This window comes from Nomascus leucogenys, chromosome 24 (genome assembly GCF_006542625.1).
Source record: "Nomascus leucogenys isolate Asia chromosome 24, Asia_NLE_v1, whole genome shotgun sequence".
Classification (NCBI taxonomy): Eukaryota; Metazoa; Chordata; class Mammalia; order Primates; family Hylobatidae; genus Nomascus; species Nomascus leucogenys.
Genome location: NC_044404.1, coordinates 10,934,463 through 10,951,661, shown reverse-complemented (window position 1 = coordinate 10,951,661; position 17,199 = coordinate 10,934,463). Strand labels below are relative to the sequence as shown.

Genomic DNA, 17,199 nt, shown 5'->3' with positions numbered 1-17,199 from the left:
TAAGGCAAAGACTGGGACCCAAAGAGTTCAAATGGAGGAGTTGGGGAGAAACAGCTGACTCCAAGTACCTAAATCTCTAAATTCCCTGAGCCTTGCTTGCTAGCAGAAGCAGTTTCTATAATGACCTCATTGGAGGTAGTCACCTTGCAGGGTAATGCTATTTTCCCCTAGGTTCTATCCCATCATCCCTCTTTGCTTCCAGAACCACAGCTACAGTCAGATCAAGGACTGTCCTTACGGCCTTATTACAAAATTAGATGCAAGAGAAGCACATATTTGAAGAAAAAAAATGGCAAGATTTGCTAATGTGTTATGCTAGTTTTCTATTGCTGCTGTAACAAGTTACCACAACCTCAGTGGCTCCAAACCACACAATTATAGTCTTAGAGTTCTGGAAGTCTAAAAGGGGTTAGCAGGGATGGTTCCTTCTGGAGGCTCTAGGGGAGAACAAGTTTCCTCGCCTTTTCCAGCTTCCAGAGGTTACCGGATTGGCTCATGACCCCAAACCACTCCAATCTCTGCTTCCCCATTACATTCCTTCTCTTCCTCTGACCCTTCTGATTCCCTCTTATGAAGACCTTTGCAATGACACTGGACCTACCCACATAATCCAGGATAATCTCCCCACCTCAAGATCATGAACCTGATATCACAACTGCAAAGTCCCTTTAATCAAGTTAGATAACATATTCACAGGTTCTGAGACCAGGATGTGGGCACCTTTGAGATGCCATTATTCTACCTACCACATATGTACTGCAGAAACATGACGGTTATGTAGGATTATGTATGGGAATGGATTCTGAGGATGCTTGATCAGCAAGAGAAGAAAATGCTGATATACTTCTATGTAGGGCTAAAATCACTGACGTGATTATACCTACCAGAGACCCTGAATTCAGTATTATTCTGAGTTGGGAGAGGTTTATATTGTGCAACCAACTAGTTGACCGAAACTTTGAATTGACAGTGACCTATACTGAATAAAGCTGAGTTGCCAAATATTCTTTGATCTAATTCAGAGGAAATGATTCAAAACTTAAAGAGCTTGGAAAATTAAGGTGGATTTACCTTATGAGATTTGCTCAGATAATCCTCTTTCCAATACGCATATACACACCCCAACTATGTCCTAGAAGATACTTCTTAAATCACAGCATTGAAAAATACACAGATGAGGTGAACATAAATGTCTCTGGAAAGCACAATAAAGGCTATGTGCTGCAAGCCGGGAGCAAAGGTTCTAGATGGTTCCATTGAAATGGACCCTCTAAAGCCAGTGGGAGTGACGGTATCCCAGAAGGTAATCCATCGGAGGATAAAGAAACAGATAAATCCACAATCATAATTTGAATTTTTTATAAGCTTCTCTCAGTAATTGATATTATAAGCTGATAAAATCATTAGATGTAAGGAAAACTTGAACAGAAAATTAACAAACTTGACCTAAATAATATATGTGGAACACTGTAAAAACAACACAGATAGCAGTCTTTTCAAGTCTACTAATGTAAAAGGCTATAAAGTAAATTTCAATAAACTTCAAAAGACACAAATCACATAAAATATATTTTCTTACCATGATGGAATTTAGCTAGAAATCAATTAACAAAAGATACATAGACAAATACCCTAAGAACCTAGAATTTAAATAATATATTTTGAAATAACCCACAGGTTATATAAGAACAAACAAAAATTAGAAAACATTTTGAACTGAGTAATAAGATATGATATACCAAAAATGAGGGATGCAGCTAAGGCCACACTAAGAGGGAAACAAAATAGTCTTAAGTACATACATAAGCGAAAGGGTTAGAAAGGATGATCTAAATATCCATCTCAAGAGGCAGAAGAAAGCCAATTAAAATGGGCCGGGTGCAGTGGCTCACGCCTGTAATCCCAGCAAGGCCTAGGCAGGTGAATCACCTGAGGTCAGGAGTTCGAGACCAGCCTGACCAACATGGAGAAACCCTGTCTCTACTAAAAATACAAAATTAGCTGGGCGTGGTGGCGCATGCCTGTAATCCCAGCTACTCAGGAGGCTGAGGCAGGAGAATCGCTTGAACCCAGGAGGCAGAGGTTGAGGTGAGTCAAGATTGCGCCATTGCACTCCTGCCTGGGCAACAAGCCTGGGAAACAAGAGTGAAACTCCTCTCAAAAACTAAAATAAATAAATAAAAGCAGAAATAATAAGGATCCTACAGACATTAAAATGATAAAGGATATTATGAACAACTTCATGCCAAAACATTTTCAAACTTTAGAAAAACTGACACATGATGTAATGAAAATCTAAATAGTCTTATATATGTTAATTGACTTAAATCCATTATTTAAAACATCCCCACACAGAAAACTCTTAAGCCCTGACAACTTCACCACTGAATTTTTTCTGACATTTAAGGAAGAAACAACATAATTCTTATACAATAAACCCTTCCAGGGAACATAAAAAACAGGAGAATATTCTCCAGTTCTTTCTTTTTTTTTTTCTTTTGTTGAGACGGAGTCTCACTCTCTTGTCAAGCTGGAGTGCAGTGGCTCGGTCTTGGCTCACTACAACCTCCGCCTCCCTGGTTCAAGCGATTCTCCTGCTACAGCCTCCCAAGTAGCTGGGATTACAGGTGTGTGCCAACCATGCCCAGCTAATTTTTGTATTTTTGGTAGAGACGGGTTTTCACGATATTGGCCAGGCTAGCATCCAACTCCTGACCTTAGGTGATCTGTCTGCCTTGGCCTCCCAAAGTGTTGGGATTACAGGCCTAAGCCACTGTGCCCAGCCCCCAGTCTCTTCTATAAGGCAGCATAACCTTGATACCAAAATTTGAGATGCACTTAACAAGAAATGAAAATTACAGGTCAGGCTTTCTTTTGAACAGATGCAAAAATCCTAAACAGAATATTAGCAAATTGTATATCCAATTAGATATAGAAACATTAATATAAAAGTTAAGTTTACTCCAGGAGTGAAAGACTGGTTTAATAACAGAAAACCAACTGATATAATTCAACCACATTAACAGAATAGAGGAGAAAAAAGTCTAGTCTCCTCAATGGATATGGCAAAAGTATCTAATAAAATTCAACTAGTGCTAAGGGAATTAACTACTGAAATAAAAGGAAATTTTCTTAATCTGGTAACTGAGGATACATAGAAAGCTTTCCTCCACCAACTGAAACCAGACGGAAATTCTGAGGTTATTTCTATTCAACACTGTACTTAAAATTACAGCCTGGGCACTAAGGCAAGAAAAAAAAGTACAAGAAATAAAATTGTCATCATTTATACACATGATTATGTGTAGAAAGTAAATCATAATGAATCTGCAGAGTAACTATTAGAATTAGTAAGTGATTTTTAGGCCAAGCATGGTGGCTCACACCTGTAATCTCAGCACTTTGGGAGGCGGAGGCGGTCGGATCACCTGAGGTCAGGAATTTGAGACCAATCTGACCAACGTGGAGAAACCCCATCTCTTCAAAAAATACAAAAAATTGGGCCGGGTGCGGGGGCTCACACCTGTAATCCCAGCACTTTGGGAGGCCGAGGCGGGCGGATCACGAGGTCAGGAGATCAAGACCATTCTGGTTAACATGGTGAAATCCCATCTCTACTAAAAATACAAAAAATTAGCTGGGTGTGGTGGCGGGTGCCTGTAGTCCCAGCTACGCAGGAGGCTGAGACGGGAGAATTGCTTGAACCCAGGTGGCAGAGGTTGCAGTGAGCCAAGATCATGCCATTGGACTCCAGCCTGGACTACAGAGCGAGACTCAGTCAAAAAAAAAAAAAAAAAAAAAAAAAATTGGCCGGGCGTGATGGTGCACATCTGTAATACCAGCTACTCAGGAGGCTGAAGCAGGAGAATCGCTTGAACCTGGGAGGCAGAGGTTGCAGTAAACTGAGATCGTACCACTGCACTCCAGCCTGGGCAACAGGGCGAGACTCCGTCTCAAAAAAAAAAAAAAGAAAAAAAAAAAGAATTAGTAAGTGATTTAAGCAAGGTAGACACAGAGATATAAATATGATTCAGTTTCTCTCATAGCCAGACTACGCAGGTTCTTGACCAAAAAGCAGAAGTGGCATCATTATTATTGCAGATAACCTGCTCAAAAATATTTGCTTCTGTGTTCCTGTGACTTCTGTTTGTTGGTGTTAGTACACAGGAAAAAATGCTTAGAGTAAGAAACACAACGATGGTGCTAATGAATTGGAAATTTGAGGCTGCTCTCTGGCCATTTGGGACTCCTCATGCCACAGAACAAGCCAAGAAGAGAATTACATGTAGGCAGGAGTAAATGATCTTGGTTATCAAGGGAAACCATGGTTACTTTTTCATAGTCCAGGGAAGAAGGGGTATGTCTGAAACCCAGGGGATCCTTTAAACTTTTAAAGTTTGAAGTGCCTCCTGGTAATGTATGCCCAGTGGGAAAAGTTAATGGAAGTCTGTAGTAACCATAATCAGAGTGAAATACCCAGGGTTCAGAACTCTCAGAAATCAAGGTTTGGATCACTTCACCAGGTAAAGAACTGTGGACAACTAAGCGACATGGATGTGGTGGTGGAGGCAGACAGAACACTATATAATGTACATACCTCCCCCAACATTCAAAACTACTGTTCACAATGGAATTGCTTGCCCCTGAGAAAAAGTGGTAACTCAGGCAATCCCAGGACACGGTATCATGGCACATACCTATTGAGCTCCCGGATAGCCCGGAGTCTGCGGATATAGCGACGGCAACTAGGCAGAATAGAGAGGTGGTGAGCATGCAGGGTGAGAAAGAAGCACTCCGTAGGGAATTTCGGCTCAGAAAATGGAGGCTGATCGCCATCTAGGAAAAATAACATCATTCCCTAAATAAAATCTATTACATGTCTCAATCAGAGAAAAAGCTCAATTCAGAAGAGAAAATTACATTTGAATTTTTATGAAGTTTAAAGATACTTTTTATTTATTTATTTATTTATTTGAGATAGAGTTTTGCTCTTGTCACCCAGGCAGAAGTGCAATGGCACGATCTTGGCTTACTGCAAATTCCGCCTCCCAGGTTCAAGTGATTCTCCTGCCTCAGCCTCCCTAGTAGCTGGGATTACAGGCATGTGCCACCACACCTGGCTACTTTTGCATTTTTAGGAGAGACGAGGTTTCACCATGTTGGTCAGGCTGGTCTTGAACTCCTGACCTCAGGCAATCTACCCTCCTTGGCCTCCCAAAGTGCTGGGATTACAGGTGTGAGCCACCATGCCCAGCCAGAAGTTTAAGGATACTTTTGCAATTGTAAACTTAAACAATGCTACTTGAAGAAGAGAATTCCTGTTAGCTCCATTCAAGGACCAGGTATTGTACCTCGTTTAAATGTGTATATAGATGTCCATCACAATCTTTATTTTTGAGAGAGGGTCTTACTCTGTCACCTAGGCTGCAGTGCAGTGCTAAGATCACAGGTCACTGCAGCCTCGATTTCCTGGGCTCAGGCAATCCTCCTGCCTCAGTCTCCTGGGTGGCTGGGAACACAGGCATATGCCACCATGCTGGGCTAATTTTTTTCTTTGTGGAGATGGGGTTTCCCTATTTTGCCCAGGCTGGTCTTGGAACTCCTGGGCTCAAGCTGTCCTCCCACCTCAGCCTCCAAAAGTGCTGGGATTATGGATGTGAGCCACTATTCCCAGCCCATCAACAATCTTTGGTGATGTTCCTTACCGATGTATTGTATAAAATCTCCATTTTTCAACACAATACAGAAATATTTAAATATCGAAATGGTATTAAATTATGTTAATAAACTACTGATTCCAGAGCCGTTTCCCTGCATATTTCTTTTTTCTAATTTTTTTCTATTATAAATAATAGTACTACTGGGAGGATTTATGTAAACAAAATTATTCCTTTTTCCTCCAACTTTGGGAATATATCCTGAAAAGTAGAATTATTGAGAACAACAGTATTATAATTTTTGCTATGAATCACCAGAATTCACTTTAGATAGGTTAAATAAATTGATTAAATGTCATCTACTACATTCTATTTTATCACTTTGGTTTTGGCTTGTTTATAGATATATTTTGATAAGTTGAATTTTTTTTCCATTTGTATCTTTTTTTTGAGACAGAGTCTCACTCTGTTGCCCAGGCTGGAGTGCAGTGGCGTGATCGCGGCTCACTGCAACGTCCACCTCCTGGGTTCAAGCGATTCTCCTACCTCAGCCTCCTGAGTAGCTGGGATTACAGGTGCGTGCCACCACACCCGCTAATTTTTGTATTTTTAGTAGAGACGGGGTTTCACCATGGTGGTCAGGCTGGTCATGAACTCTGGACCTCGTGATCTGCCCGCCTCAGCCTCCCAAAGTGCTGGGATTACAGGCACGCGCCACCATGCCCAGCTAAAATTTGTATTTTTAGTAGAGACCATGTTGGTCAGGCTGGTCTCAAACTCCTCACCTTGTGATCCGCCTGCCTTGGCCTCCCAAAATGTTGGGATTATAGGTAAGAGCCACCACGCCAGGCCTACTGTATTAATTTTTATCATGCTTCCCTATCTCATAAGTTCATTTTATGGTGAGGTGGTAACAATCTGTGAGGAATTACTAGCACGCAGACAAGAGGGCAGTGTTTTAATGACCGAGTCATGAACACAGTACTCACAGAGTTCAGTCAGCCAGTCGTTCACATCTTCCATCGTTGCATTCACACGCGTCTCATCATTTGGAAGAGTAATCCGACATCTTGGGTGAAAAATATACGTGGGATCAACTGTTTCTAACTTGATTTTTGTACTTAGCTGCTGCAGTACCCAAAGGAAATTCAGCATAAATCCATCTGTAGACACCAATCTATCATCTGTCTGTGAAAGATGAAAAGAAAAAGTATTTTTAAACATTAAAAAAAATTTTTTTTGAGATGGGGTCTCACTCTGTTGCCCAGGCTAGAGTGAAGGGCGGTGATCTCGGCTGCAACCTCCACCTCCCAGGCTCAAGCAATCCTCCCACCTTAGCCTCCCAAGTAGCTGGGACCTAAAGTGATCTGCCCATCTTGATCTCCCAAAGTGCTGGGATTACAGGTGTGAGCCACTGTGCCCAGCCAAGAAAAAGTATTTAAAATAACATGAATAGAAATTTTGGCAAACTTTATAAGAAAGCAGACTGAACTTTCAAACATAACTGTATCCTAAAGTCAATGAGAAGACATATATCTCACCACCGTCATTCCATTAATTCTATATTAGCAGGTGCTACTTGTTGAATACCACCTATCATATAATTATTATTTATATGAGGCATTTTATACATTCTTTTCTTTTCTTTTTTTTGAGACGGAGTTCCACTCTTGTTGCCCAGGCTAGAACACAGTGGCGCGATCCTTGCTCGCTACAACCTCCGCCTCTTGGGTTCAAGCGATTCTCTTGCCTCAGCCCCCCGTGTAGCTGGGATTACAGGCACCCGCCACCATGCCCGGCTAATTTTTTGTATTTTTAGTAGAGACGGGGTTTCACCATATTAGCCAGGCTGGTCTCAAACTCCTGACCTCAGGTGATCCGCCTGTCTCGGCCTCCCAAAGTTCTGGGATTACAGGCATGAGCCACCATGCCCGGCCACTTTATACATTCTTTTACTGAACCATCACAATAATTCTTACAGGTCAGTAATACTGCTGTTAACATTTTATACAGGAGGAAATAAAGACTCAGAGACCCTGAAGTGATTTGCCTGAGCCTCAAAATTAGTAAGTAGAAACACAATAAACATTTCTTTCTTTCTTTCTTTCTTTTTTTTTTTGAGACAGGGTTTTACTCTGTTGCCCAGGCTGTAGTGCAGTGGTGCAAACATACCTCACTGTAGCCTCAACCTCCTAGGCTTAAGCAAGCCTCCCACTTCAGCCTCCTGAATAACTGGGTCTACAGGTGTATGCCACTACACTGGCTAATTTTTTATCTTTTTTGTAGAGACGGGGTCTCCCTGTTGCCCAGGCTGGTCTCGACCTCCCTGGCTCAAGTGATCCTCTCGCCTCAGCCTCCCGAGTAGCTGAAACTATAGGCATGCACCAGCCACCATGCCCAGATAATTTTTGTATATTTTGTAGAGATGGGGTCTCATTATGTTGCCAGGGCTGGTCTCAAATGCCTGGGCTCAAGCGATCCTCCCACCTCAGCCTCCCAAACTGCTGAGATTACAGGCGTGAGCCACCATGCCCGGCCTCTTTCTCCTCTTCATTTCCCTCAAGAGCATCAAAACAAGTAGCTCCACTTGTTATCATGTGACATTGTTTCTCTAGGTGATAGCGTCAGCATGCTCCTGCATTAACAATGTAACAATGTAACTTGATTACCTCTGTTACAAAAAAATAATAATACAACAATGATAAGAATGATAGTTAATATTGGTTGAGTGATCACTGTGTACCAGGCACCATTCTAACAGCTTTATATATAATAAACCCAGTACTAGTAGTACCCTCACTTAGCAGATGAGGAAATGGAGGCACAGAGGAGTAACTGTCTAAGGTCCCGCAGTTAGTAAACGATGGAACCATGATCAGAAATCACAAGATCTGTGCTCTTCTCTCTACATGTTTTTTGCTTCTGAGTATACACGTCACATCATTCATTCATTATTTATTACTAATCAAGGAAGGATACCCTTTTCTCCTCTGGCAAAGCAGCCACAGCCACTGCCCTGTCTCACCTGGACGGAAGCACTCACACCCTTGCAGCTGCCTCCTTGGGTCTGTTCCTGGCTGCCCCCTTCCGCTTTGGTCCATCTACATGGCAGCTTTTGTGGTTTCCCTGCTGAAAACCCTCCCGTGACAGTTCTGATCACATAAACCTAACCCGATGCGCCCTGCCTATCCACTAACTCCAGGACCCGCCATTCCCTCCTGTTCACTCTTCTCCAGCCACAAAAGCCTGCGTGCTGGACTTGTACCAAAGCTGCTTTGTTTCCTCCTTGGACAGCTCTTTTCTTAGCCACTACAATGGCTGGCTCCTTCCTATGAAACAAATGTCACCTCCTCAGGGAGGCCTTTCCTGCCACCCAGTCAAAAATCACCTTCAGACCTTCCTTCTGGTACCTACAGTTCTTCTCATGTCATTTCCTTTGCTCTACTTTCTTCATTGATTATACGACTGTCTAAAATCATGTATTTATATGTCTACTTGTTTATCCTGTGGAACATGGGCTCCACAAAAGCAGGAGGCTCGTCTACCTTGTTCAATACTGTACCCCCATTCCTAGAACAGTGCCTGGTAGGTACTGACTAAATCTGGGTCAGATGAATGAATTTGATGAACAGCGAAAAGCAGTCTGTAGGAATCCTACCTGCATCTGTGCTTTCTTCATATTGGCATTGACGACAGCCGCCATGTAACTGAGAGCAGCCTCACGGGTTTCACCATTTAACAAAATACTATGCAGAATCTTAAAAAGCTCTTGCTGAAATGTATTTTTAAAAAGAAGAAACAAATTAAAACTATTTTGCACACGATTCCTTTTTGACTTCACGAACAGCTAGCCTACTTCCCACGTTCTCTCCTCTCCCACTTCTACTCATTTCAGAAGAGTCTGAGTGAAAGAATATAAGAAATATCCATATCCAACTATGTCAAAGTAATCAGCATGAAAGCAGAATATGGAGTGGGGGAGGTAGGCAGTTACAGTTTCTTTTTTTTTTTTTGAGACAGAGTCTAGCTCTGTTGCCAGGCTGGAGTGCAGTGGTGCAATCTTGGCTCACTGCAACCTGTGCCTCCCAGGTTCAAGTGATTCTCCTGCCTCAGCCTCCCGAGTAGTTGGGATTACAGGCACACACCGCCACGCCCAGCTAATTTTTGCATTTTTGTTTTTTTTGAGACGGAGTTTTACTCTTATTGCCCAGGCTAGAGTGCAGTGGTGCATCTCGGCTCAGTGCTACCTCCGCCTTCTGGTTTCAAGCAATTCTCCTGCCTCAGCCTCCCAAGTAGCTGGGATTACAGGTGCCCTCCACCAAGCCCAGCTAATTTTTTTTTGTATTTTAGTAGAGATGGGGTTTCACCATGTTGGTCAGGCTGGTCTCAAACTGCTGACCTCGTGATCCACCCACCTTGGCCAATTTTTGTATTTTTAGTAGTGACGAGGTTTCACCATGTTGGCCAGGACAGTCTTGACTTCCTGACCTCATGATCCACCCATCTCAGCCTCCCAAAGTGTTGGGATTACAGGCAATAGCCAACGTGCCCAGCCAACAGTTACAGTTTTAATAAAATAGGCTTTGTTACTTCCTTCCCATGATCAAAATTACCTTAGTTACCCAAGCCTGTGACTTCTTTGCCTGTTTCTTTTTTTGAGATGGAGTCTTGCTCTGTCGCCCAGGCTGATGTGCAGTGGCGTGATCTTGGCTCACTGCAACCTCCACCTCCTGGGTTCAAGTGATCCTTGTGCCTCAGCCTCCCGAGTAGCTGGGTAGCTGAGATTACAGGCACGCACTGCCATGCCTGGCTAATTTTTGCATTTTTAGTAGAGACGGGGTTTCGTCATGTTGGCCAGGCTGGTCTCAAACTCCTGACCTCAGGTGATCCACCCCCCTTGGCCTCCCAAAGTGTTGGGATTACAGGCGTGAGCCATCACACCTGGCCCTTCTCTGCCTTTAAGTTTGAGAATTGAAGACATATTAATCCGCATTTGGGATAAGCAAGTCAGTGAGGGTGTGTGCAAACTAACAACTCTTGCTCACCCTCACAGTGTAAATGCCTAAGGGCCAGCTGGAGGAGGAGCTGGGCCACTAAGGTTAGGACCAGTTCCCAGTGATGCTACATACAATAAGGCAGCATACTGTGGTTGTTACAACCTGTTATTCAAGACACAGGTTACTTACTTATAGTTTATCTTTTTTATGTAAGATCGAATTGGCTTGTTAGCCGTTTGTCTACTGGGCATAGTCCAGTCTACAAAATAAAAGCTCTGTATCTGGAGCTCATCTTTGATACTTCCTCTGGATTTGTTTTCTGAACACTTACCCTTCCGAGCTCTAAGTAATGCTGCAATGATTGGCTAACCACACGAGTGTTTTCCAGGGTAATGGCAGGCCCTGAGAAGTATTTTTCAACCACTTTAACCTGGAAAGAGAAGGAAAAAATGCAATCAACATATAATGCACATTTGGGAAAGAATCTCAATAAAAGGGCAGCAAAGTGCAAGTAGCCACTATACTTACATCGTCTTCTGCAAAGACTGAGAAGCTAAAGAAAGCCCCCAAGTAAGAGAGTCTCTGCAGCTCCCGCCCACAGCCAGGACTTAAGGATTTCGGCAACCACAACGGCAAAGAAGCAACCTAGGCAGAAGATGGAAGAGGCCAGTCAAGCCGCTGAACAGGCCGGTGAGGTAAAAATGTAATGAAAACCCTCCAGCTCCTCTATATTTTCACAAGATATTATTAAAACTTTTATGTTTCAGCCAGGCATGGTGGCTCACACCTGTAATCCCAGCACTTTGGGAGGCCAGTGTGGGTGGAGGTGGGTCACCCGAGGTCAGGAGTCCGAGACAACCTGGCCAACATGGAGAAACCCTGTCTCTACTAAAAATACAAAAATTAGCAGGGCATGGTGGTGTGTGCCTGTAATCCCAGCTACTGGGGAGGCTGAGGCAAGAGAATTGCTTGAACCCAGGAGGCAGAGGTTGCAGTGAGCTGAGATTGCGCCACTGCACTCCAGCCTGGGTGACAGAGTGAGACTCTGTCTCAAAAAAAAAAAAAAAAAAAAAAAAAAAAGAATTTTTAAGTTTCAGGATACTATTTGATGAAGTTCAAATGAACTCTTCTTATACCACCAAAGGACTCGAATAACTTTTCCATAGCTCTTGTTAGTTTAGTTGTACAATACTTGTCAAGGAAAAAAAAACAGGCCCGGTGCGGTGGCTCACACCTGTAACCCAACGCTTTGGGAGGCCGATGCAGGTGGATCACCTAAGGTCAGTAGTTCGAGACCAGCCTGGCCAACATGGTAAAACTCCATCTCTACTAAAAATACAAAAAAATTAGCCTCACATGGTAATGCATGCCTGTATTCCCAGCTACTTGGGAGGCTGAGGCACGAGACTCACTTGAACCCAGGAGGCAGAGGCTGCAGTGTGCCAAGATCGCACCACTGCACTCCATCCAGCCTCGGTGATAGAGCGAGATTCTTAGAAAAAAAAGGGAAAAAAAATCATAGAAATGACAACTGTAATGCAGGATATAACGTGTCTAACAAAAATGTAACAGTTGAGAGCCTCCCAGACACGTTACCTCCGCCTACACCTAAATGTCCTTCAAGAGACGTTTCCAGGTCATCTCACTGGAGGAATGCCTTCTGGGTTACGATACATTCACTGAAAACGTGCAAGCCCATCAGGTGAGTGCTTACCAAATTGCACACGGGGTGTGTCTTCCCAAACTTGGTTTCACAGAGCTCACCTAGTGCCTAGAAATAAGATCGGAGTCATTTAAATGCATTTCATCTGAAACTGACTGTCATTTGTAGCATAAAGAAACAGTTTTAACTGCTGCTATAAATGCATTCCCTCTGAAATGGCAGCAGCTTTACTACTTTTTCTGATTAATAAACTAAAACACATGCAATGTGAAAAACTTGAAATAAAACAGAAATATAAAATGAAACTAAAAATTACTCAAGCTTTACCCTCAAAAATAACCTCTATTGATATTTTCAGCAACAGTTTTCCAGATATATTTTTGTGTACTGTATCTATCTATATATGTTTTTTACAAAAAAAAGTTTTTCCACTTCATATCTTTCCATGTCAAAAAGATTTATTTCATAAACTTTAGATGGCTCCTCTCGCCAGTGTTAAACATGACTATAAATAATTACAATTTAATAAGCTATCAAGTTCAAAACATATTTAAAAACATAACTTGGTTTCAAGATTTCCAGTACTTTTAAGAATTCCAACACTTTCCTTCAGAGATCCAACCATCCTAACATTAGAGAACGATGAAAAACACTTTTTAGGGACATAAACATAATTTAGCATGCCCATGGTAACTCAATCAAACATTATTTTAAACAGTTAATTTCCTCTGTGATTGGGACACAGCTCTAGAAGTTGCTACATGAGCCGAAGAGTGCATTTAGGCACTGACACAATGTTGAGATGCCTTTGAGGTTCAGGCAGCCTCGACTCAGAAGGAAGAGGAAGCGTTCTCACTGCCTAGTGCAGGAGTTCACAAACGTGGCTGCATATGAGGATCACATGGGAAGCCTCTGGAAACCCCAATGCCATGCCACACCCCTGGTGAATTAAATCACAAGGTCTGGGGTGGGGAGCCAGGCAGAAACACCTTTAAAGATCCCCAGCTGATTCCAACGTATGGCACAGCAGGATCCACTGACCTAGAGAATGACCACAATGATTTCTGATTTTAGCTTCAACAGTCTTCCGCTTCCTGCCTCTCATTATTGTACCCTCTCACTCACTGTGTCCTCGTTATTATGCAAGCATCAATAATGGCACAAAATGAAATCATTGTCTACCACAATGGAGGCCTCTGTCTTTTGAACAAAAGGACATTTTGGTGATATCAGATGCTAAAAGCTCCTCACTGAAACATCAAGCTAATTCACACCACAACCCAAAAGCCAACAATCCCATGAAGGAACATCTACATAATACAGTGATAGTTAGTGTTCACTAAAATATTTCATCACTGAACTCAAACAATCAGATTATTTCACTTCCTTTTATCTGCCACAGGCAGAACAATACAGGGGGATTCAAAGAATTTTATCAGGAGCCCCAATAACATGTACAATGGAAACAGCTCTGGCATAAATCCACTTAAAATTATTTTTTAAAGTAGGAATTCTGGTTTCACCTTCTAATTTCCCAGCATTCTTGTAGCCTTTTAGTGCCATGACAGGTTTGAATTTTTTAAGTAGATAAATAACACCCTTTGTGTACAGCTCTGTTTTAACATTTATCACAGTATCTGTTCAACTGTTGTGCTGTAGCTCTTATTTTTGCAGTAGATTATAAGTGCCTTGAGGAGAGGGACCTTGTCTTCCTAGCTTCTGTATCCCCAGTGTCTAGCACAGAACAGATCGTCAGTAATGAATTCATGGTATAATGGAATCCAACCAGTGGAATAAGTAAAAGAAATAAGTACAGTAAGAAAAACAACCATGGTCTCAATTTACATAAGACTTAATTTATACACAGAATAAACTAATTTAATTTTGATATTTTTCCTTTATACTTCTGCAATGAAAATATTCAGTAATACTTCAAAATATTTTTCTCCCAAAATTTCAAATAAGCGATTTCAGAACAGAAAAGAGCTTCTAATTTTCATTCCAGTTTCAGCATTTTCACAACATTCAAGTCTCCCCATGGGAATCTAGTCGAAGCTTCTGTCCACAATGTATGCCTGCTCTAAGTGCGTTAAAGAGCTAAGCAGATTTCTGCTTCCCAAGTAAATATGACCTTAGGAAATAGGGAGGGTGAACAAGAGAGCTACCCTGAGATTTTCTGCACAAAGTAAACACATAAAGATAAAATTGTATTCATTTTCTTAGTATGTACAGCTTTGCCTTTTTTATTTGCATTTTTAATAGGTTTTTTTTTCAAGTAACAAAATTTCATCCCAACTATGGTATGCTCATTGCTAGGAGATAGTTATCTTATTCATAAGCTATACAAAGTACATTGTAATAAGCGCATTTAACTCCTGTCTAGGACTTGGATAGGTGGAAGATGTACCAGGCTGCTAACTGTCTTCACTGATGCATCTCACTGCACACCAAACACTCTGCATGGCCAACACAGTGATTTCATGTTTTAAATTTGAAAACAAGGTTGATCTCATGGACCTGAAAGAAAAGTATATGTCAAAATAATCTGAAAGAAAAACATCCATTGAATGAGTTAAAGAAAAAGAACAAAGTTTTACCATGAGGGGGTATTTAAAGTAGTCACTATCGAGGGAGCACTCTTTGGCAGCAAGAGCCAGGCCTTGTAAAATGGGGATAAATATCTATAAGAAAAAAAAACAAAATCAGAAACATAAGTTTAAGAGAATCTAAGAGTGGGAAGTATGTCAAATAAGGTGCTAGAACTGAATGTCCAGACGATTTCATTCCTTCCCCAGGGAAAAGCTTTTTTGCATATAAAAGTCTAGAATTCAGCCAGAGTGTTGACCTGTTCTTTGACAAGTCTAACCATAGAGTAATACAGCTGAATTCTCCAGAAGTAAGAGGATTTTGGTGAACTCTAATACTCTGACAGGACCCCCAGTAATTCAACAAAATCGAGTAATTCAACAAAACCCATACACTTGGAGCCTGCTGAAGAACTCTCCAGGAGTCATTGCTCTACTCAATTAAATTCTGCACATCTCAGCAACTAATATGTTCTTGATTACCAAGCATCTATAACCCATTAAAAAATTCAATTAAATGTTCTAATATTTCCTCCTATCTATCTATCTATCTATCTATCTATCTATCTATCTATCTATATTGAGACAGAGTCTCGCTCTGTCACCCAGACTGGAGTGCAATGGCACAGTCTCGGCTCACTGCAACCTGCGCCTCTGGGGTTCAAGTGATTCTCCTGCCTCAGCCTCCCGAGTAGCTGGGATTACAGGCACGTGCCACCACACCCGGCTAATTTTTGTATTTTTAGTAGAGATGGGGTTTCACTTTGTTGGCCATGCTGGTTTCGAACTCCTGACCTCGTGATCCACCCGCCTCAGCCTCCCAAAGTGCTGGGATCAGAGGCATGAGCTACCGCGCCTGGCCCTCTATCAATGTTTTTTAAAAACCTTTCCTCATTTATTTTGAGGAAAACAAGATAAACAGGCCAACAATCAACATTATTATTACATTAAACTTAAGTTAGAGCAAAGAGCTCGTTGGTAAATGTTGAAATTGACAAAGAAAGCTTTAGTTAGAAAGCCTTACTTCCACATATAGTGTAATTAATACATTAACCTGCTATTGGCACTTAAAGGAACTCAAATCTGCTTTTATACATTTATGATTAATACCAGGTAACACCATGTAAGATTTACTCAGCCTAGCTCATCTTCAAATTTCACAATGCACGCACTGATCAACACATTTAGGGAGTTGGTTAGGATTCAAGGCTAATAACATTAAATAGAAATGTAGTAAACAACAGCTGACAATCTGAATGCCAACAAGTTGTAATTGGAGTATACTACGTAGCCACTAGAAAACTTGAAAAACTCCCCTTCCTACTAATTTCATTCCATGATACTGAGCACCTTAATAATTTAAAGAGCACAGTACAAAACACAGGTGCCCTGGATGACAAAGTGTCTGTGGAGTGTTGTGAGATATCAACACAGCTCTGGAAGAGGTCATTCTATGGTTTTTGCAATTCCAACAATCAAGGTAGAAGTAACTTGCTCTCGTAAGCCAGATAAAAATGGAGAAGTAACACTCAGGTGTGGCGTTGGGGAATGCCAACATTGTAATCAAGAAGAAAAGACAAACAGAAGTTCCAGAAGCACCAAAAGTAAGTTCGTAACTGGTCGTCCTGAAAAATCTCCAAATATTTTTTTAGGGAGGCTACAAGTAAAATATAATTACACTTTCTTGTATAGTTATCCTTTTGTGCAATTAGGGCTTCATTTGCAATAGGAAAAATATTACTAAGCATAATCTTTTTCTTTTTCTTTTTTTTTCAGACAGAATTTCACTGTCACACAGGCTGGAGTGCAGTGGCGCAATCTCAGTTAAATGCAGCCCCATCACTCGGGTTCAAGAGATTCTCCTGCCTCAGCCTCCCAAGTAGCTGGGACTACAGGCATGCACTTCTGCGCCGGCTAATTTTTTGTATTTTGAGTAGAGATGGGGTTTTGCCATGTTGCCCAGCCTGGTCTCGAACTCCTGAGCTCAGGTGATCCGCCTGCCTCGGCCTACCAAAGTCCTAGGATTACAGGCGTGAGCCACCATGCCTGGCCTGACCTATACATTTTAAATAATTCTTTAATTTTCAAATGAATACCTCCTAGCACTGACTAAAAAATACTGTAAGTGTCCACCTCCAGTCCTAAATTCTAGCTGCTATTTATCTGTGAACATTTCTCAAACATTAAAAGGAGGTAGATATTTCAGTCAAAGATTTAATAATTCACATTTGCCACTCTTGCAAGACAAAAAGGTAAAATGCTGCTTTGCAGTCCAACAGCTCCATCCCAGTTATCAT

General features: G+C 41.6%; 1 protein-coding gene across 6 annotated transcripts in view; it reads right to left on the bottom strand.

Annotated features, from left to right (window-relative positions):
• Positions 1–17,199, bottom strand: part of UBE4B (ubiquitination factor E4B) — a 153,032-nt gene that overhangs the window by 39,802 nt on the left and 96,031 nt on the right. For all 6 annotated transcript variants that reach the window (XM_030805159.1, XM_030805163.1, XM_030805158.1 and 3 more), the window contains 7 exons: positions 14,915–14,998; positions 12,369–12,425; positions 11,183–11,299; positions 10,986–11,084; positions 9,316–9,429; positions 6,647–6,845; positions 4,698–4,836 (listed from right to left, as the gene is read on the bottom strand). In XM_030805159.1, the coding sequence (XP_030661019.1) occupies positions 4,698–4,836; positions 6,647–6,845; positions 9,316–9,429; positions 10,986–11,084; positions 11,183–11,299; positions 12,369–12,425; positions 14,915–14,998 (809 nt within the window). The remainder of the gene's footprint in view (positions 1–4,697; positions 4,837–6,646; positions 6,846–9,315; positions 9,430–10,985; positions 11,085–11,182; positions 11,300–12,368; positions 12,426–14,914; positions 14,999–17,199) is intronic.